This window comes from Callorhinus ursinus, unplaced genomic scaffold (genome assembly GCF_003265705.2).
Source record: "Callorhinus ursinus isolate GAN/ISIS: 27379988/994484 unplaced genomic scaffold, GSC_fseal_2.0 scaffold40, whole genome shotgun sequence".
NCBI lineage: Eukaryota > Metazoa > Chordata > Mammalia > Carnivora > Otariidae > Callorhinus > Callorhinus ursinus.
The window spans coordinates 9,677,743-9,701,411 of record NW_027397102.1 but is presented as its reverse complement, the minus strand read 5'-3'; the positions used below and the strand labels follow the sequence as shown (position 1 = coordinate 9,701,411).

General features: G+C 35.0%; 1 protein-coding gene across 3 annotated transcripts in view; it reads left to right on the top strand.

Annotated features, from left to right (window-relative positions):
- RPS6KA6 (ribosomal protein S6 kinase A6) overlaps window positions 1-20,853 on the top strand; it is a 196,037-nt gene extending 175,184 nt beyond the window's left edge. For all 3 annotated transcript variants that reach the window (XM_073880924.1, XM_073880923.1, XM_025879483.2), the window contains 2 exons: window positions 14,053-14,193; window positions 15,434-20,853. In XM_073880924.1, the coding sequence (XP_073737025.1) occupies window positions 14,053-14,193; window positions 15,434-15,559 (267 nt within the window). In that variant the 3' untranslated portion in view covers window positions 15,560-20,853. The remainder of the gene's footprint in view (window positions 1-14,052; window positions 14,194-15,433) is intronic.
- Window positions 20,854-23,669: the final 2,816 nt, after the last annotated feature.

Sequence of the window (23,669 nt, the reverse complement as noted above, 5' to 3'; positions counted from 1 at the left end):
ATGTTAGGGGCATAGATATTTACAATTATTAGATCTTCTTGTTGGATAGACCCTTTAAGTAGGATATAGTGTCCTTCCTCATCTCTTATTATACTCTTTGGTTTAAAATCTAATTTGTCTGTTATAAGGATTGCCACCCCAGCTTTCTTTTGGTGTCCATTAGCATGGTAAATAGTTTTCCACCCCCTCACGTTCAATCTGGAGTTGTCTCTGGGTCTAAAGTGAGTCTCTTGCAGACAGCATATTGATGGGTCTTCTTTTTTTATCCAATCTGATACCCAGTGTCTTTTGATTGGGGCATTTAGCCCATTTACATTCAGGGTAACTATTGAAAATATGAATTTAGTGCCATTGTATTGCCTGTAAGGTGACTGTTAATTTATATTTTCTGTGTTCCTTTCTGGTCTGTGTTACTTTTAAGCTCTCTCTTTGCTTAGAGGATCCCTTTCAATATTTCTTATAGGGTTGGTTTCGTGTTTGCAAATTCCTTTAGTTTTTGTTTGTCCTGGAACCTTTTTATCTCTCCTTCTATTTCAATGACAGCCTAGCTGGATATAGTATTCTTGGCTGCATATCTTTTTCATTTAGTCATCTGAATATATCATGCCAGTCCTTTCTGGCCTGCCAGGTCTCTGTGGATAAGTCTGTTGCCAATCTAATGTTTCTACCATTGTAGTTTACAGATCTCTTGTCCTGAACTGCTTTCAGCATGTTCTCTTTGTCTCTGAGAGTTGTAAGTTTTACTATTAGATGTCGGTTTGTTGACCTATTTTTATTGATTTTTTGGGGGGTTCTCTGTGCCTCCTGGATTTTGATGCCTGTTTCCTTCCCCAAATTAGGGAAGTTCTCTGCTATGATTTGCTCCAATATACCTTTTGCCCCCCTCTCTGTTTCTTCTTCTTCTGGGATCCCAATTATTCTAATATTGTTTCGTCTTATAGTATCACTTATCTCTGGAATTCTGCCCTTGTGATCCAGTAGTTGTTTATCTCTCTTTTTTTCAGCTTCTTTATTTTCCATCATTTGGTCTTCTCTCTCTTTAATTCTCTCTTCTGCCTCATTTATCCTAGGAGTTAGAGCCTCCGTTTTTTATTGCACCTCATTAATAGCCTTTTGATTCCGACTTGGTTAGATTTTAGTTCTTTTATTTCTCCAGAAAGGGTTTCTCTAATATCTTCTATCCTTTTTTCAAGCCCAGCTAGTATCTTTATAATCGTCATTCTGTACTCTATTTCCTACATCTTACTAATGTCTCTATTGATTAGGTCCCTGGCAGTCGGTACTGTCACTTGTTCTTTTCTTTGAGGTGATTTTTTTCTGTCTTGTCATTTTGTCCAGAGGAGTATAGATGAATGAGAGAACAAAATGCTAACAGGGTAACAATGACCCCAGAAAAATATACCCTAAACAAATCAGAAGAGGCCTGAAACTGGGAAAAGAAAGGGAAAGAAAGAAAAAAGAAAAAAAAAAGGAAAAGAAAAGGATTAAAAAAAAGAATATGATCAAATATGATCAGGCTGGTGTGACAGGGGTCAGTGAAGAGAAGAACCATCTGTGGGAACTGCCCAGTGTGTTTCTAAGACTTCCAGTTAGCATCCGTGTGGCAGAACCTTGCATTCCAGCAGTACTGCAGCCTGAGTGCATCAGGTGTTGGAGTGACTGCGTGGTCTAGCCATGGACAACCAGCTAGGGAGTGGCAGTACCAGACCTTGAAATCAGCGCCCAGCCCAGCCTGCTTTCCAATTCCCCACTGTGCCCTTTGTGACCAGTCTTTCAAAGGCTCAGCTATTCTGCCTGTTGGGAAGTTGGCTGGCTCTCTCCCCTTCTCTGAGGACTCCCAGCCCCGGCGAGGTTGGAGTGATGTAGAGGGAAGTGGCTCCAGTGGGGCCCCCGGGCGTGGCAGAAGGTAGAGTCCAGTAACCTAGAACTCTGGGAAGGGAGCTGTGGACAATCAGGTGGTTGGGTGGGAGTTTCCAGAGAGGCCTGGGGCTCTCAAATCCGTGTGCTGTATGACCAGGTCCAGTGTGTGGCAGGGGATTTAGTCCAACATAATCACCTCAATATTTCTTCCTGCCCCCCAATAACCATATCAGCTCAGTAAGCACTATCATTTAGTGAGTAAGAGCTGTGGAGTCAGACAGAGTGGCTGGACCCCTTATTAGCCATGTGGTCCTGGGCAGGGGACTCAGAGCAACTCTAAGTATGAGATTCCTCCAAAGTAGAATGGTGATGTTATTGTCCACCTCAGAGGGCAAATGAAAGAATGGAACCAGATAATGCACATAGTTATTACTCAATAAATGATTTAAAAAAAAATATGATCAGGCTGGTGAATAGATCAGTGCCACATGCTAGATTTTTGGCGTATTTTGGTCTTTTAGAAGAAACTGCCTCCCAAAATTTTAAAGAAAGAAAAGCTCTTATATGTACAAAAATAAGGGTAAATACGATGAAGGGATGGAATATGACTGTAAAGTTGAAAATTATAAAAGATTTTACAAAAGGAATTGATAAGAAGTTGGTTGAAAAAAGAAAGAAGAGAAATTAAAAAAAAAAAAAGGAGAGAGAATGTGATCAGGCAGGAGATAGAACAAAGCCATACACTTGAGATTTAAGGTATATTTTTGTCTGTTAGAATCAACTGTACCCCATAATTTTAAAGACAGAACAACTTATATATATACCAAAAATAAGGTTAACTACTAACAAAGGATAGAATATGACTCTAAAAAAAAATAAAAAAGATTTCTTAAAAAGGGTTTGATAAGATGGTTGAAAAAGGGAAAAAGAAAAATTCAAAAAAAAAAGAAAAAGAAAATAAGTTAACTTTGAAAGACTAAAGAATCAGGGGGAAAAAAGCCATGAATTCTATGTGCTGTATTCCCCTGGTGTTCCCCTAGTGCTGGCGTTCTGGCATTCTCATTGATCCATAAACTTAGTCTTGGCTGGCTGTTCTTGCTGATCTTCTGGGGGAGGGGCCTGTTGCAGTGGTTCTCAAATGTCTTTGTGGAGGTAAAATTGCCCCGTCCTTGCTGGGGGCCCAGCCAAGTAATCTGCTTGGGTTTGCTCTCCATAGCTTTTGTTCCCTCCAAGCTTTCCATACAGCTTTGGAGGATGAGAGTGAAAATGGCAGCCGCCCAATCTCTGCCCCATAGGAGCCGAGAACTCAGGGCCCCACTCCTCAGCCCCCAGAGAAAAGCAGTCAGTCACTCCCATCTCCCTGGTCTCCGGCCGCACTCTGTGCTCACCCAGCCTGTGACCGAGCATTTCTATCTCTGGCATAAGACCCCATTTGGTCTCCAAACCCAGCAGATTCCTGTGGTGCGCTCCCGCGCTCCTCCTCCCAGTGGAGGAATGGGCGTCTCCCCGGATCTGCAGCTTGTTGGGTCCCTGCTGGAAGATCAGTGGTCCAACTGTGCTGTGGATCAGGGTTTATGGCAACCCTGAGCTAAGAGCCCACACCTCGGCTCTGTCTCTGCAGCCAGCTTCCCTGCTCTGTTACCTGGGAGGTCTTCTGCACTCAGACAGCCCCGGTTTTTCTGTGGCCCCAAGTGTCCTTAGACCACACTGTCCCATCAAGGGTTCTACCCCCTGCTTAGCCACTGGAGCGATGTCCCTCAGCAGAGCAGACTTCTAAAAATCCTGAATTTGTGCTCCACTGCACTATCACTGGCCAGTAGCTGGCTGAGGAGGCTCCCTACCCCCGCGGGCTATCTTCCCGAATAGCACCTCAGATTCACTTCTCCGCATGTCCTACCTTCCAGAAAGTGGTCGCTTTTCTGTTCAGAGAGTTGCTGCTATTCTTTTCTTCGATCTCCCGTTGAGTTCATAGGTGTTCGTAATGGTTTGATCCCTATCCAGCTGAATTCCTGGGACCAGACGAAATTTAGGTTGCCTACACCTCCGCCATCTTGCTCCTCCCCCTCTCCTTTTTTTATTAAGTTTTTTTGTTTGTTTTAAGTCCAGGATAGTTAACATACAGTGTTATCTTAGTTTCAGGTGTACAATATAGTGCTTCAACAATGCTATACATCATTACTCAGTGCTCATCATGATAAGTGTACTTTTAATCCCCTTCACCTATTTCACCCATCCCCCAACCCATTTCCACTCTGATGTACTTTGTTTTAAATGAGTACCCTCAGTTATTTTTTTCAACAAGAACATTTTTTACTTGACACATGGTTAATAATACATGGTTCCAAAAGATATATATAAAACATTACATCTAAGAAAAGTAGAATACACATTTTCTTCAAGTACAGAAGAATACCCTGGTTAAATCACATAAAAAGAGACATAACAAATATTACAAATTTTGGGCGCCTGGGTGGCTCAGTTGGTTAAGTGACTGCCTTCGGCTCAGGTCATGATCCTGGAGTCCCCGGATCGAGTCCCACATCGGGCTCCCTGCTCAGCAGGGAGTCTGCTTCTCCTTCTGACCCTCTTCCCTCTCGTGCTCTCTATCTCTCATTCTCTCTCTCTCAAATAAATAAATAAAATCTTTAAAAAAAATACAAATATTATAAATTTAAGATGACTGAAATCATACCAAGTGTATTCCAACCACAATGGTACAAGACTAAAGATCAACAATAAAACCAAGCTAGAAAATCTACAATGTAAATATTAAACAACACACCATTGTACAAGCAGTGGACGAGTGAAGAAATAAAACATCAAATATATTATTTCTTCAAACAAAAGAGAAAGAAAACACAATATTCTAAAACCTGTGGGATTCAGTAAAAGAAGATATTAGAGTAAAATTTCTTCTATAAATGCTTGTATTAAGTAATGTTCAACTCTGCCCAAGGACCAAACACTGCCCACTGCACACAAGGAGAGACTCTTCAGATGACTGGCCTGAAGGATAAAGCACCCAGAACACAGCAGCCTAGTGCCTGAAATGCATAAAAGAGACATTCCCTGAAACACCAGACCCCAGACACTATATGACCTCTTCTGTATAAAGCTACTCTCAGGAGCAGGACACAAAACAGGCTCTTCTAACACAGAGAAGACAGAGACTTAGACAAAATGCCAAGACAGAGGAATTCATCTCAAATGAAACAAGATAAGGTCACAGCCAGATACCTAAGTGAAACAGATATAAGTAATATGCCTAAGGAAGAATTTATTTTTATTTTTTTTTTTAAGGATTTTATTTATTTATTTGACAGAGAGAGACATAGCGAAAGCAGGAACACAAGCAGGGGGAGTGGCAGAGGGAGAAGCAGGCTTCCCGCAGAGCAGGGAGCCTGATGTGGGACTCGATCCCAGGTCCCTGGGATCATGACCTGAGCCGAAGGCAGATGCTTAATGACTGAGCCACCCGGGCACCCCTAATGGAGAATTTAAATCAACAATCATAGGGATACTTGCTGGGTTTGAGAAAAGAATGTAAGACTTCAGGGAGACACTTACCACAGAGATGAAAGAGATAAAAATACAGAAATGGAAAATGCAATAAATATTTGAAACAGACTGGATGCAATGAACACAAGGAAGGAAGAGGCAGAGGAACAAAAAGTGATACAGAAGATAATGTAATAGAAAATAATGAAGCTGAACAAAAGAGAGAACAAAGAATTGTGGAACATGAGAATAGACTTAGGGAACGCAGTGACTCCATCAAACATAATAACACTCATATTGTAGTAGTCCCAGAAGCAGAACAGAGAGAAAAGGGGACAGAAAATTTATTTCATTAATAATAGCTGAAAAATTCCCTAATCTGGGTAAAGAAATAGATATCTAAATCTAGGAGACACAGAGAAATCCCATCAAATTCAACAAAACAGGCCAACACCAACACATATCATGGTTAAATATGCAAAATATAGCAACAAAGAAAAAATCCTACAGGCAGAAGATGGAAGTCCCTAACTTACAAAGGAAGACACTGCAGGTTAGGTGCAGCTCTCTCAACATAAAGTTGGCAAGCAAGACATATTCAACATGCTAAATGGTAGAAATCTGAAGGCAAGAATACTCTATTCAGCAAGACTATCATTCAGAATAGAAGGAGAGATATAAAGTTTCTCAAACAAAAATGAAAGGAGTTCATGACTATTAAGCCAACCCTGCAAGAGATATTAAAGGGGACTTTTGAGTGGAAGGGAAAGACCAAAAGTGAAAAAGACTAGACAGAAACAGAGAAAATCTCCAGAAACAATGACAAAACAAGCGATAAAATGGCACTAAACACATATCTATCAATAATTACTCTGAGTGTAAATGGATTAAATGCTCCAACCAAAAGACATGGGGTATAAGAATGGATTAAAAGAAAAAAAAAGACCAATCGACATGCTGCCTACAAGACTCATTTAGACTGAAAGTCAGCTGCAGATTGAAATTGGGGGGATAGAGAAACATTTATCATTGCAAATGGACATCAAAAGAAAGCTGGAGGGCGCCTGGGTGGCTCAGTTGGTTGAGCGACTGCCTTCAGCTCAGGTCATGATCCTGGAGTCCCGGGATTGAGTCCCGCATCGGGCTCCCTGCTCAGCGGGGAGTCTGCTTCTCCCTCTGACCCTCCTACCTCTCATGCTCTCTGTCTCTCATTCTTTCTCTCTCAAATAAATAAATAAAGTCTTTAAAAAAATAAAATAAAATCTTAAAAATTAAAAAAAAAAGAAAGCTGGAGTAGCAATACTTATATCAGACCAACCAGAATTTAAACCAAAGACCGTAACAAGAGATGAAGAAAGGCACTATATCAATATAAAAGAGACTGTCTAATAAGATCTAACAATTGTAAATATTTTTGCCCCCAACTTGGGAACATTCAAATATATAAAACACTTGGTAACAAATATAAAGGAACATATTGATAATAATACAATAATAGTAGGGGACTTTAACACTCCACTTAAAGCAATGGACATATCATCTAAGCAGAAAATCAACATTGAAACAATGGTTTTGAATGACACACTGAACCTAAAGGACTTAACAGGTATATTGAAAACATTTTATCTTAAAGCAGCAGAGTACACATTCTCTTCAACTCTGCATGGGACATTTTCCAGAATATATTACATATTGGGTCACAAGTCAGGCCTCAAAAAATACAAAAAGATTTAGATCATACCATGCATATTTTCAGACTAGAGTGATAAACTTGGAGTCAACCACAAGAAAAAAATATGGAAAGACCACAAACACATGGAGGTTAAATAACATGCTACTAATCAATGAATGGGTGAACCAGGAAATCAAAGAAAAAATAAAAATAAATAAATAGAAACAAATGAAAATGAAAACACAACAGTTGAAAGCCTGTGGGATGCAGCAAAAGTGGTCATAAGCAGGAAGTATAGAGCAATACAGGCCTATATCAAAAAGTAAGAAAAATCCAAAATAAACATCCTAACCTTACACCTGAAGGAGTTAGAAAAAGAACAACAAAAACGTGTTAAGCCAGAAGAAGATGGGAAATAATAAAAATTAGAGCAGAAATAAATCATATAGAAACTAAAAAAAAAATAGAACAGATTAATGAAACCAGGAGTTGGTTGTTTGAAAAAATTAATGAAATTAAAAAAAAAAACCTTAGCCAGACTTATCAAAAAGAAAAGAGAAAGGATCCAAATGAATAAAATCACAAATAAGAGAGGAGTAATAATAACCAACACCACAGAAATACAACAATTTAAGAGAATAGTATGAAAAATTGTATGCCAAAAAATTGGACAACCTGGAAGAAATGGATAAATTCCTGGAAACATATAAACTACCAAAACTGAAACAGGAAGAAATAGAAACCTTAAAGAGACTGATAACCAGCAAAGAAATTCAGTCAGTAATCAAAAATCTCCCAACAAAATTTCAGGACAAGGGGAATTTACACGTGAATTCTACCAAAAATTTAAAGAGATAATACCTTTTCTTCTCAAACTATTCCAAAAATGAGAGATGGAATGAAAACTTACAAATGCATTCTACGACGGCAGAATTACCCTGATACCAAAACCAAATAAACACTCCACCAAGAAAGAGAACTATAGGCCAATATTCCTGATGAAAATGTATGCAAAAATTCTAAACAAAATACTACCAAATCAAATCCAATAGTTCTACTCATGATCAAATGGGATTTTTTTCCTGGGTTGCAAGTGTGGTTCAATATTCACAAATCAATCAACATGAGATACCCCAGTAATAAAAGAAAGGATAAGAGCCATATGATCCTTTTAGCAGATGCAGAAAAAAACATTTGACAAAGTAGAACATCCATTCATGATTAAAACCCTCAACAAAGTAGGGTTAGAGGAAACATACCCCAACATCATAAAGGCCATATATAAAAAAAGCCCCACAGATAATATCATCCTCAATGGGGAAAAACTGAACGCTTTTCCTCTATGGTTATGAACAAGACAGGGATGCCACTCTCACCACTTTTATTTAATATACTACTGGAACTCCTAGCCACAGCAAGCAGACAACACAAAGAAAGAAAAGGCATCCAAATTAGCTAGGAAGAAATCAGATTTTACTACATGCAGATGACATGGTACTCTATATAGAAAACCCAAAAGACTCCACCAAAAAATTGCTGGAACAAATTCAGTATAGTCACAGGGTACAAAAATCAATAGACAGAAAGCTGTTGCATTTCTATACACAAGTAATGAAGCAACAGAAGTAGAAATCAAGGAATTGATTCCATTTACAACTGCACCAAAAGCCATAAGATACCTGGGAATAAACCTAACCAAAGAAGTGAAAGACCTGTACTCTGAAAACTATGAAACACTGATGAAAGAAATTGAAGATGACACAAAGAAATGGAAAACATTCCTTGCTCATGTATTAAAAGAACAAATATCGTTAAAATGTCCATATTACTCAAAGCAATCTACACATTCAACATATTCCCTATCAAAATACTACCAGCCTTTTTCACAGAGTTAGAACAAACAATCCTAAAATTTGTGTGGAACCACAAAAGACCCTGAATAGCCAAAGCAAACTTGATAAAGAAAAGAAAAAAAAAAAAAGCAAGACTCTAGGCATCACAATTCCAGACTTAATATTATATTACATTCTCAATAGTGTAAGAGAATTACCCTTTCTCCACATCCTCACTAATACCTGTTGTTTCTTGTGTTGTGATTTAACCATTCTGACTGGTGTGAGGTGATATCTCATTGTAGTTTTTATTTGTATTTCCCTGATGATCAGTGATGTTGAGCATCTTTTCATGTGTGTTGTTGTCATGTGGATGTCTTCTTTGGAAAAAATGTCTATTGGTATCTTTTGCCCTTTGTTTTAATTGGATTGTTTCTTGGCTGTTGAGTTTTATAAGTGCTTTTTATATTTTGGATACTAGCCTTTACCAGACATGTCATTTGCAAATATCTTCTTCCACCCCATGGGATGCCTTTTAGTTTTGTTGATCATTTACTTCACTGTGCAGAAGCTTTTTATTTTGATGAAGTCCCAATAATTTATTTTTGTTTTTGTTTCCCTTGCCTCAGGAGACATATCTAGTAAGAAGTTGCAATGGCTGATGTCAAAGAGGTTACTGCCTGTGCTCCCCTCTAGGATTTTGATGGTTTCCTGCCTCACATTTAGGTCTTTCATCTATTTTGAATTTATTTTTGTGTATGGTATAAGAAAGTGTTTCAGTTTCCTTCTTTTGCATGTTGCTGTACTGTTTTCCCAGCACCATTTGTTGAAGAGACCGTCTTTTTTCCATATAGTTTTGGGTTCATTTCTGGGTTTTCTACTCTGTTCCATTGATCTATGTGTCTGTTTTTGTGCTAGTACCATACTGTCTTGAGCACTGCAGCTTTGTAATAGAGCTTGAAGTCTACAATTGTTATGCCTCCAGCTTTGCTTGACTTTTTCAATGTTGTGTTGGCTATTCGGGGTCTTTTGTGGTTCCACACAAATTTTAGGATTGTGTGTTCTAGCTCTGTGAAAAATGCTGTTGGTATTTTGATAGGGAATATGTTGAATGTGTAGATTGCTTTGGGTAGTATGGACATTTTAACAATATTTGTTCTTCCAATCCACAAGCAAGGAATGTTTTCCATTTCTTTGTGTCATCTTCAATTTCTTTCATCAATGTTTCATAGTTTTCAGAGTACAGGTCTTTCACTTCTTTGGTTAGGTTTATTCCTAGATAGCTTATGGCTTTTGGTGCAATTGTAAATGGGATTGATTTCTTGATTTCTACTTCTGTTGCTTCATTACTTGTGTATAGAAATGTAACAGATTTTTGCATATTGAATTTGTATCCTGTGACTTTGCTGAGTTCATGTATCAGTTCTAGCAATTTTTTGGTGGAGTCTTTTAGGTTTTCTGTATATAGTATCATGTCATCAGCAATTAATGAAAGTTTGACTTCTCTTTGCAGATTTGGATGCTTTGTATTTCTTTCTTTTTTTTCTGATTCCTGTGGCTAGGACTTCAGTAACAATGTTAAATAACAGTGGTGAGAGTCTACATCCCTGTCTTGTCCTGACTGTAGTGTAACAACTTTCAGTTTTTCCCCACTGAGGATGATATTAGCTGTGTGTGCATTTTTCATATATGACCTTTATTGGGTTTGGTATGGTCTGTCTAACCATACTTTGTTGAGGGCTTTTATCATGAATGGATGTTGCCTTTGTCAAATGCTTTTTCTGCATCTATTGAAATGATCATGTGGTTCTTAACCTTTCTTTATTAATGTGGTGTATCATGTTGATTGATTTGAGAATATCGAACTACCCTTACAACCCAGGGATAAATCTCACTTGATCATGTTGTGTGTTCTTTTTAATGTGCTGTTGAATTTGGTTAGCTACTATTTTGTTGAGAATTTTTGCATGTATAGTCATCAATGATAGCAGCCTGTATTTTCTTGTAGTATCTTTATATGGGTTTAATATTGGGTAATGAAACTCATAAAATGAGTTTGGGAATGTTTCCTCCTCTTCAATTTTTAGGAGAGTTTCAGAAGGGTAGGCATTTATTTTCTTTAATGTTTGGTATACTCACCAGTGAAAACATCTGTTTGGGATTTTCTGTGTTGGGAGATTCTTGATTACTGCTTTAGTCTCCTTACATAGTATTGGTCTGTTCAAGTTTTCTTTTTCTTCATGATTCACTTTTGGTAGGATATGTATATCTAGGAATTTATGTATTTCTTTTAGGTCATCCAGTTTGTTGATATAAACTTTCATAGTAGTCTCATGACCCTTTTTATTTCTGTGGCATCATTTGTAATGTCTCCTCTTTCATTTTGCATTTAATTTGAGTCTTCTTTTTTTTCTTAGTCTCCCTAAAGGTTTGTCAATTTTATTTATCTTTTCAAAAAGCCAGCTCTTAGTTCTCTCTTTTGTATTGTTTTCTGCTCTTTATTTCATTTATTTCTGCTTTGATTTTTATTATGTCCTTCCTCCTGTTCTAGAGCTTTTTCCTTTTTTCTATTTCCTTGAAGTATAAGTTTGAGTTATTTGAGAGTTTTCTTGTTTCCTTATTTCTTTTTTGAGATCTTTCTTTTTTTCTTAATGTAGGCATTCATTGCTATAAACTTTCTTTCTTAGACCTGTTTTTGCTGCATCCCATAAGTTTTGGCATGTTTTATTTCTGTTTTGGTTTATTTTAATTTACCATTTGTTTTTTTCTTTGACCCATTGGTTGTTCAGGAGTTCTATTGTCTTGTTATTTGATTTTTTTTCTCACAAGAAATCTTCTATCATTCTGATATTTTTTTCACTATATGTAACATGTCTTTTTTTTTTAAATCTCTATTTGCTTTTAAAGTTTTCTCTGCCTTGGATATTGAGAAGTTTGGTTTGATGTCCTTGATATAATTTTCTTTATTTTTCTTGCACTTGGACTTCATTGAGCTTTTTAGATCTGTAGGTTTATGGTTTCTGTAAAATTTGGAAATTTTAGAAACATTCTCTCACATATTTTTTCTTCCTTTCTTTCCTTTTGGGACACCAATTGCATTTGTGTATTATGCTGCTTGAAGTTGTCTCACAGCTCACTGATGCTCTGTTCATTTTTTTATGCTGTGTTCCTTTTTGATAGAATCTATTGCTGTGTCTTCACCAATCTTTTTACCTGCCATATCAAATTTTCATTCATTTTAATTTTTTTGTCTCACATTTTAGTTTTTATCTCTAGAAATTTGATTTGTGACTTCTTATATCTTCTGTGTCTCTATTTTTAATATATACAATGGAGTTATAATAACTGTTTTAATGGCCTTATCTGCTAATTCTAACATATGTATCAATTATGGGCCAATTTTGATTGATTGGTTTCTTCTCATATGTTATTTTTCTTCTCTTTTGTATGCTTGACAATTTTTGATAAGAAGCCAGATATAGTAAATTTTTCCTTAGTGTATGCTGGACACTTTTGTATTCTTACAAATATTCTTGTGCTTTATTCTGGGGCACAATTAAGTTAGGTGAAACAATTTAATAATTTGGGGTCTCCCTTTTAATATTTCTTAGGCAAGACCAGAGCAGTGTTTAGGGCTACACACTACTCAGGCAAGTTACTTCCAAGTACTCTACCAAATACTCCATGAATTATGAGATTTTCCAGTCTGACTTGTGAGAACAAGCAATATTGTCTACCCCCATGAGTTCTGATTTCCCTCTAATCCTTTCAAATAGTTTTTCCCACAGATATTGGCTTATCAATAATCTGCTGAATAATTGAGGAAGACCCTCTACAGGTCTCTGTAGTATTTTCTCTGCTCCTCTCACCACTCTAGTAGTCAGTCCTGCTAACTCTGTCTGCCTTGGTCTTCCCTGACTCTCAGTTCTGTCTCATCCACTCAAGGAACCTGCCAGGCACTGCCTGGGTTTCCCTTACCTACACAACAGCCTGAAAACACTCAAGGTGGTAAGTTTGGGCAATCATAGGGCTTACTTGATTTGTTTCCCATCTCTTAGCGATCACTTGCCTTTATTGCCTAATATCTGATCTCTGAAAAACTGTTGTTTCCTGTATTTTATGGTGTGTGTGTGTGTGTGTGTGTGTGTGTGTGTGTGTGTGTGTGGTGGGGAGTGTCGTTTCAAACAGGTGGGTGAATCCAGCCTCTGGTATTCTATTTTGGCTAGAGGCAGAAGTCCTTGGACTATTGAACTTTTATCATTTTTTATGAATATCAGTTAGGTCTGTTTTATTGAAGTAATTCAATGTTATTTTCTAAATTACTTCTCCATTCATTTTTGCATATTTGTCCTTTCTCCAATAGATTTTTTATTGTTTTATTATCCTACATACTTTCATTATTTTTCAAATTCTGATGTTACTACTTAGAGTACTTAGTTTCACTTCTTATGCTATTGATGAAATATTCACAAATGATGACTTTTTTTAGATGATGCTTGTTAAGGAGAGTTTACTTTTCCTTCTTCTAAAAGATGCTTGATAGAGATAGTTTATATTTAAAATTGTGTTTTATAATCAGGTTATATTATATTTACAACTTGTTTTTGTAATAGAGATAAAGTAAGCATATTCACAGTTAGTCTCTGAGAAACTTATGATACTCTGACCATTAGAATGTTAGCAGTCAGCTGCCAACCTTGGATTTATGTTTTGCTTTCTTTAGTATTTTATACTTAAACCCTCAGCTATTGAGTGTATTAACAACATGGGACCTTCCCTTCTATGTTGTATGATTCTACACATACCCTTATACTTTAGGGCCCAGCTTACCAGCAAAGATCAATACCTCTTTTCTCCTTGACTATTTAGCACATTCCAAGATAACCCCTGCTACTTTACATTTTCTTCCTCCCTCACTAACAGTCCAGTTCCACAGATTTGGTATCCTCTGATTTAGAAATGACAAATAAGGGTTTACCATATATCAAAAAATCTGTTTGAAGATTCTGACAGTTAAGTGTACAGAGTATAGGTTTGGTTTTCCCTGCGTATATGTCAAACAAAACAGATCACAAAGCTACTGATGTTTTTATATTTTGAGAAAATGTGAAATAATATATTTTATTAAGACCTTTGCTGCTAAATAGTTTCATATAAGTGTATACATATATCTTTTTCATTTTAATTTAGGATTTGCTCTCCCATATGCTACATATGGACCCACATCAGCGATACACTACAGAACAAGTATTAAAACACTCATGGATAACCCACAGAGACCAGTTGCTGAATGATCAGCCAAATAGAAATGATACATCACATGTCATTAAGGTAAAACAAACATACTTTTATGCATCTCCTAAATGCTTAATAAAGCCTGTATGCCATTCACTGACAACACATATAATTACCTTATTTATTTTTTAAAGGTGTACTTATAGATTTTTTTCTTTTTGTTTTTTTAAATAACAACCATGGATTCTTGTTAATCTTCTCTACCTGTTGCCTTTCTGATGATAAATAAAAATTCTTTGATTGTATTTGACTTGCTCTTGAGACACTGGGACTAGGAGTGTACTAAATACAAGTTTCATATGGAAAGAAAATGTTGATATTAGTTCCTAAATTAATAACCGTTGGTGCAAATTCCCATATTTATAGACATTGAACCTAGATTTAAGATTTTAGCATTTTATGCATTCATCTGTTGATGCATACTTAGGTTGTTTCCATGTCTTGGCTATTATGAATAATGCTGTGCTTAACACAGGAGCACAGAGATCTCTTTGAGGATAAATGAATAGTGGTATACATATATACAGTGGAATATTATTCAGCTTTATAAAAGGAGATCCTGCCATTTGCAACACCATGGATGAACCTGGAAGACATGCTAAATGAAATAAGCCAGACACATAAAGAAAAAAATACATAATCTCTTTTATATGTGGAATTTTTAAAAAGTCAAATATTTAAAAGCAGAGAGTGGAAAGGTGGTTACCAGGGGCAGGGAAGAGGGGAGAATGGGGATATATTGGTCAAAGTACAAAGTTGTAGTTATGTAGGATGAATAAGTCTAGGTATTTAATGTGCAGCATGATGACTATAGTTGATAATACTGTATTAAATATTGGCAATCAGAGTAGATTTCACATGCTTTCATCACAAAAAAATGATAACTATGTGAGAGAAGATATGTTAGCTTGACTATAGTAATCACTGAACTATATATATGTACATCACAATATGTTCCATGTCTTAAATATATATTTCTATTAAAAATAAAATTCTTAAAATGTTTAAAACAAATTACATGAGTGATGAAAGGCTGATAAAAAGAATACATTTTAATGTTTTAAAATGTGTAAGAAGCATAGTCATTGAAGTAAAAAATATATACAAATAAGCAGGTATTAATTCATGAAGGGAACATCAGTGCATAGATCAAGTATATGCAATTACTTGCCTCAGAAATAAGGTGGTATTCTAGTTAAATCTCTCATGTTATAATATGGAATTTTTTTACCTCCAAAGATTGTTATTCAGTTTGTCTTATTTCTCATTATTTTAGGGAGCAGTGGTCACCACATATTCTGCCCTGACTCACAAGACCTTTCAACCAGTCCTTGAGCCTGTTGCTGCTTCAAACTTAGCTCAGCGACGCAGCATGAAAAAACGAACATCAACTGGCCTGTAAGATTTCTAGTGTTCCTCAGCCATACTGGATGAAGAAAAAATTAAATGTGTGGCTTTTTGCCTAATCTTATATCAAAGGCATCGTCTTCTGCTACATTACTTGAATATTCTATTTAAACCTCCTTTTTTTAGGGAGATGAGATTTAAAAAACACAGGTCCACAGTATTCATATAATGTTGTTTTGCAGTAGTGTCCAAGTGTTCAAGTATATAATTGGTGTCTACAAGGTCCTAACAATTTTTCTGCACATTCATTTGTAAATTTCCTTTCAAAAAAGTTACTTTAATAGTTTTTCTGGTCTCATAAAATAATGATTTGGGGAATCATTACCAATAATCAGGATACAAATATAATAGTATACTGCCAAGCAATGTCAATTATTTTTTAACATCAGATCCTGAAGAATAGACTTTTTTAAAAAGAAAAACAAACAAAAATGTATTGTAGAAGCTTGTTATTGTGTACAACCAAAGGACTACATTCATTTGTGCTAATATGTGAACTCCTGATCTAGCTGGTGCCAAAGTTTTTACAGAAGAATTAAATCACAAATTATGTGTGCAGACAGACCTGTGTACTACCCATAAATGTCTTCATCTAGAAATAAAAAAAAAGAATTAAAGGTTTCCATAAGTCCTTTGTAAATTTTACATCTAATTAAATTGTAGTACAATTGAGAAATTTTTTAGCCAAAGGCTTTATACTGGTGTTGTAATCTACTAAATAGGTTACAGTTAAGCCTTTAAAAATAAAGTACATGTGTTGCTACTACCTTCATGATATGTAAGCTGAGTTTCAAGTTAATCAATTGGATTTAATCATTATCTGTCCCTTTTATAATGAACTACACTGTTGTTTTTTGGGCTTCCAAAATTGAATTACAGTGTAACATATTAATTTACCTTGAATCCTATGGTAATATAGTTTAAATTTTATTGTAGTGGACTTAGCACACATGATACAGTGTAATGCATTTCAGTAAACTTTTAGATAATGCTACAAAGAAATAAACTGACATTTTGAAAAGAAAGCAATATTAATGATTTACACAAAATCTGAACACATTTCGAATCATACTTATAAAAAAAGTCTGAAAATTTTGTCTTATTATTAAACTTATGATTCAGAACCACTGGGTAATATATATTGTTTTCTCTAAATGATGGAATTTTAAAGAACCTTTTCATGTTGTTAAAGAAAATATCATTACTGCTACTACTACTACTATTACTACTACTACTGACAGAAAGAAACTCATGAATGTAAACTGGAGGTTATTACAGTTTTGTTTAGTGAATATAAATGAACTACTTGTATGTGCTAAATGTACCGTTTGCTGTGTATTTTATTTTGTTTAATTCAGAGAGAAAGTTGATTACTGAGCACTGAAGTATACAGTTTAGGCTAGAAGACTTGTAACTTCGGTATTCAATAAAGGAAACTATACATATTCTCTTTATAATGTAAGTGATATATAGTCCATGTACAAAAATCTGTTTATTGGATGCGATGTATAAAAGTATATACCCTTAATTTGAGATATCTTTTTGCAATAATTGAAAGACATTTATTTCCCAACTTGGCCTTTTCTTTCCTCATTTTGCTTTTTTACTAGAAGTACTTGCATGTAACAATTTGTGCCCATATATTTTGACTTACTTTCCTCTTGTCATCTTGTTTGTGCTGTTATGCCTTCTTATCGGAATTAATATCACAAACTAAGAGGTATGATTTTGGTGTTGAACTTTTCAGAACAGGATACTATTTCCATGTATGCTTTTCTAATAATAGCATTAGGGTAAGTGAAATTGGAAAGTGAAAAATTATCACAAAATAACTTTCAATCTTTCCATAATCAATAGTTTTTAAAAGTAGCTGATCTTAATTTTTCAGTGAGGTTACTCAGAAGGGAACTATCATACAGACCTTTCATGAAAGGAACACAAAATTAAGCAATGAACAACATGATTCTTCATTGCTCATTGAGGACTGATAAATTATAAAGGACACAGATATGCTAGTGGATTTTCCCAATAATTGTGTAAAATATTTCTGCTGGAAAATTCAAACAAAGTAGGTTAAAAACAGTAATTGGGACAACCCTACTGTACGGGAAGTCTTCAAACTATATATACCCTCATTTTGTAGAAGGAATCCAGGTAGGGATGTCTAATCATGTCCATTTTGGCTAGAGCAAAAAAGGCAGATGTGAATGGGAGCTTTTTTGGTGGGGCTTCTAAAATGCTTAACCACTGAAACAAATCCTTTCTATAAAATTTTAGGATATTGTTGTTTTTAATGGATTCATGAACAATTAATTTGCATTGTTTTTCTTTCTAGTTGATGGTTCTTGCTAGTATTTAATGATAGCACAATTTGAGTTTTTATTGTTCTGGAAGGAAGAGGATATTATTTTTTTTTCCTCAAAGGGAAAACACCAGGTTTGCCCAGATAGACTAACAATTTATTATCCTAAAGCACATATTATCATGAATAAACTCAGGAAACCATTGGTAAGATAATTAAGATGTAGTGATGGTGATTTTGTGGGGGAAAATGGTTTCAGTTATTTCATGAAAATCAAACTTGAGCCTATTTTGTTAGACCCAGAAATGCCTAAACTTTATTTTTTTTAATTTATTGTCATTGATAATTACATATAGTAAAACATTTTGATAGAACCTCTGGTTAACCCAAAGGGATGTATAAGCAACCCACAAACTTAAGAACAGATGGTTGGTGTTTACAATGTCTCCTCATTGAAACATCACGTTAAGATAGTACTGTCCATGGAAAGTTACTCATACTGATTGAATAGTATTTTCCTGACAGCACGAGGCCCTTCATATATGAAAAAGGAAAAGAACAGCTTAACTTGGCCTTAAGATCAACTAGAAAGCTTAGGATTTAAACTAGACAAAGTATGTCTGTGGCATTCTGTATATTCTCTTTCCCTGGCTTTCCAGTCCCCACATGCTATCCTACTTGAGTATGTCACAGAGGACTCCATCATGATTAAAGCTTACTCCAGAAGGATTCTCTGCCCCAAAAGCACCTCACACCCTTTCCCTTCCCCAGATCAGAACTTCCATTCTCACAGAGCAGCTATATTCAGCTAAAAGAGTGAAAGGAGAGTGATCTCATTTAAATTAATTCTCTTTTTTTGTCAGTGGCTAATAAATAATTGGCATTTTTCAAGGAAGATGTCCATTAATCTAATGAATTTCTAGTTGCTGGATTTTTAGGCAATCTAAGCAGATGAGAATAAATTGTTTATTAGTTATTATCAGGGAAGATATTTCTGGGCAAGGAATTTATACAGTATGCCCCAGGATCAGATTATCTCATAAACTGTTTCTTTTGTGCCCTGCTTCATCCTTTCTACTTCTCAGTATACTTTTTCTCTTCCAAGAAACTTACAAGCTTTTTAATCACAATGAACTTATATGATAGAATGGTGTGGAGGGAGAGAGAGTTGTTAAGTGCATATCTATCTGTATTCTTGTTTCTCGTAGTTCATAGCCTATAACATAAGGAGTCTCCAGCTCCCCCAGCCTCTATTCCTATTGTATTGATAAATAAGAGCATAGAAATGTTGTATGCAAACTATCAGTGGAGTCCAAGTCTGCAGATCCTTTGTCTACATTTCAGGACACCGAAATCCTTGATCTTCTCAACAAGAATGTAAGCCATATTAAGTCAACTGCAGTTAAAATCCTTTAGAACATTTTCTTACATTTCAAAGCTTATTTAGGTATTTTTGATGTGTATCTCAATATAAACGATTGCTGAAATTAATGAAACAATTCAGTAGTGTGCTATCTGCCTTCCTATGCAAGAGTGCAGTGGCATTGATAGTGATTACTCACAAATAAATTATACTCATGGATGCAGTGTTCCTGGTTTTAGCCTTAAAATATAGTGAAGTCCATCATATCATTTGAATAAAATGATAATGCTTGATCACCTAAAATTCAGTTTGGTTGCTAACTCTTGAAGGTAGTCTTAAATTGTCCCAAATTGTAAGGATAAGTTTCTTTGAAATATGAAGAAAAATACAAAGGGAAAGTATTTTTAGAATATATAAATTCAAGTTTGTTTATATATATTCCACAAATTATGTACCTTTTTTATTGACCAGCAAGAAATCTTAGCTAAACGCTTAGGAATAAATATATATGTGATTGGCAAGTTAGGATTTGTTCTCTATTCACATTTCTAAACCTTGGACAATAGAGCTTCCTTGGATGACTGTTTAGCTTTCATACTATTTGTCTAATTATGTGAACTAATTTACTCTTCAAAGGGTATTTATTAAACATCTAATTTTATGTAGAACAGTTCTAGAGAACGTACTAAGTGCATTAATTTATTAATAAATTGTCATAATGTGACCAGTGGATTTATTTGCTTTTTTCTTTCCTATCAAACTAATATTACTCAGGTCACATTTGAGTTTTCTTTTCAAATTCGCTCAGAAAATAGATACCACTAATAGCAAAAAATGTAAGTTTGTTTTTTAATTTAATAAAATTATTTTTAACATCACAAAAGCATTCTAGCAAAAAAAAAAAACCCATCCATTTTAAAAGTTATAGAAGAAACCTTAGTTAAATATCCCAATGCCAGCATGATTTGGAAATGAGAATTTATTTTGCATTTAATCCACAGTACAAAAAAAGGAGAGAATATGGTTTTTCTGTATTTGATTTAAAAAAAAAAAACAGTACTGTTGGTAGTTGTGAGTTACATAAGATTTATGCAGAGAGAACAAAGTTTGGGGCTATAGTTACAATTAAAAATGCCTTGCCAACACTTCCCATATACTTTGGGATTCCTAAACTTATTTTCTGATATAGAAAATATATTTACTTGCATTTTATTACACCTCTCAAGGCAGAAATGGTGTTAAATAGAAATTGTGTGTACTTTAAAACTTAAAAGTTGCAATTTAAAAAAAGAAAAGGTCCCAATTGTTCAGATAACCGTATTTCTTTCTCTGACTACATTATGGAATTTATACCATCATTTATTTTATAAATGTTTTCTTTAAAGCACTATTTCTTTTGACATTATGGTTTTCATTGTACTTTTTCATATAAGATCAAATCCAGTAGTGCATTTTACAGTGTTTCTTTCCCTCACAGTGCTGCTAAAGAAATGGCTATCATTTTGAATTTACAACATGCCAAAGATGACATAGAAATTATATTTATTTTTGTTCTTGTTAAAACTCTGTGAGCAACATTTATCACGATATCATGTTAAATTATTGGCATTCTCTGGGCACTGAATAAAAAGGCTGCAACTTTCTAACATTTTATAGTTGATCTTGCTTGATCATTTATAGATATAAAACTGTGTCTGCTTTTATAAACATACAGCCATTTGCCGATTTTATTAAAAGCTGTTAAATATTGTTTAGGAGCCAGTTGTAAAAAAGAAAAAAGTGCTTCAAGATATTTGTTTATGCAATTGCCTTGGTATTTCCTGAACTGTAATATTACCCACTTTAGTATTATTCTTCTCATGTTCCTATAAGGCAAGGTTATTTAAGAAAATTAAGATGAAAACTTAAAATACTTTTAGGACTTACCAGGAGAATACATTTGTCTGCAAGTTAGTCGAGGTGACAACCTTTTCTGCAGTACAACAAATTAAAACCTTAGTCTCTGGGTTTTGGAAAAAATATTTTAAGATTGGTATCAAGTAGAATAACATAAATTCTGCCCCCCCCAACAAAAGTCATACATTTGTAGTGTTAGGTTGTAGCAGCTATGCATACACATGTAGAAACAATTTTGTGTGAGGTTCATGCATTTGGAGCCTGGCAATCAAAATCTCTGTACCTCTTCTATTTTCCTAAATTTCTTAAAGGTAAACAGGATAGACCCTAGGGCAACTTTGGGAAGTCTGCAATAACTGCTTTCCCACTGGCCACCTCTTTTGCATCTCTCTTCTGCTTTTGCCTCTTTCATGCCTTCCATCACTCCAACCCCTTAGTAAAATATCTGATAACCATGTATACATCATTATACTTTAAGCAGCTTATTCTCACTGAAGTATTACTTCTTTTTGCATTTTCCTTTTAAGCATTAGCTACCAAGATAAGGAAGGAATGTGTTTTTTGGTCTGTCGGGCCCTGAAATAATTCAGGCCTACCAGGCTAAAGCTGATTTAATCTTAAGTTGACCTGGAGGATACGGTAAGTAGTAGAAGAAGCAGACAACAATTTGTTTCTCCCATGATTCCCCAGTGTCCTATTTACTTGGAGAGAGAGACTGAAAATATTGGGGACCTATTTTTGAAGGTAGAATTTATGTCCTTTTACGTTAGCTTCTTCTAGGATTAGAACCTGCTCTACTTAAGCCTATAGAAGCCTCTCTTTCTAGATCTTTCCTTCCCTTATCCCTGTGCCCCACTTCCCTGCCTAAGTACAGGTTAGAACCCAGGCCATGCCTTTCTCTCTTGCTGCTTCAAGACTCACATTTCTCTCATTTGCTATATTTTCTGAACATAGGTAGTTTAGTTTTCTCTTTTTTCATTGTTTTAAAGTAAGCCATGGTATTTGACCTCCAATTATTCAGATTCTGAAAAAACACATTTTCTTTGTTAATAAATGCATTATTTTTTTACTTAACAGGTATATATTGTGTTTCTGTGCCAGACACTATTACTAATTTAATTTTATTTTCTTCTAAAAGAGATTCAAGTTCATTTATAGTAACACACATGTATGCAATAAGGCTATTACAGTTGAAATGCAAACCCATGCAAATGAAAAACATGCCACCAGCCAGGGCTAACGGTTAATTTAATTAAATATTGAATTTAGTTCTGAGCTTCATGACAGGAAAGACAAGAAGAGAAAGTAGGTTACATAATAAATATGTGACAAGAAGCATGAGAATTCTGCAAGAGATTTTTTTAAGCATTTTAAATATTTTTTCATGGAAAAATACCATGGGCAAAGTAAAAGACAAACATATATATGGCATATTATAGCAAATATATATATATATACACATATGTATAGCAAAATGATTATCAGAATAAGTTTATTCACCATCTATCATCACATATAGATACAAATGTTTATTGTGATGAGAACTCTTAAGATCTACTCTCTTAACTTTTGAATATGCAATACAATATTGTTAACTATAGTCACCATGCTGTACATTTCATCCCTGTGACTTATCTTAGAGTTGAAAGTTTGTACCTTTTGAACACATTTTACCAATTAAAAAATTTATTGTTTGAATATGTAGAACTTCAACATGTTTCCAAAAGTCAAAACTATACAAAAAGTTATACTCCAAGAACTGTCACCCCTTCAGTATCCTCCCTACCCTAATCTCCTACACCCCTTATAGGTAACCAAATTCATTGTTTTCTAGTCTATTCTGTTTCTCTATGTAAAGATTATATATATATATATATATTCTTTCACAAAAGGCAGCATACTCTATGTGTTCTCTTGCACTTTGCTTTTTCACTTAATATATTTTGGAAATCCATATCAGTTCATAGCTATCTTCCATATTCCTTTTTAGAGCTGCATGTGTATCTGTGCTATAGTTTATTCAACCAAACTCCTATTCTTTCGCATTTACATAGTTTCCAATATTTTACAATAACCAGCAATGCTGCCATAAATAACCTTATGCATATGCATCTTCATATTTTTGAAGTTGTATGGTCAGGGTATATTTATAAAATGAAATTGCTTAATTGAAGGGTAAGTTCATAAGTAGTTTTATTAACTATTGCCAAAATCCACTACATAGGAGTTATGCTATTTTTTATAGAATTTTTTTATTATGTTATGTCACCATACAGTACATCATTAGTTTTTGTTGTAGTGTTCCATGATTCATTGTTTTCATATAACACCCAGTGCTCCATGCAATACATGCCCTCCTTAATACCCATCACTGGGCTCAAACATCCCCCTACCCCCATCCCCTCTAAAACCCTCAGTTTGTTTCCCAGAGTCCATAGTCTCTCATGGTTTAACTCTCCCTCTGATTCCCCCCCTTCATTTTCTCCTTCCTTCTCCTGAGGTCCTCCATGCTATTCCTTATGTTCCACAAATAAGTGAAACCAT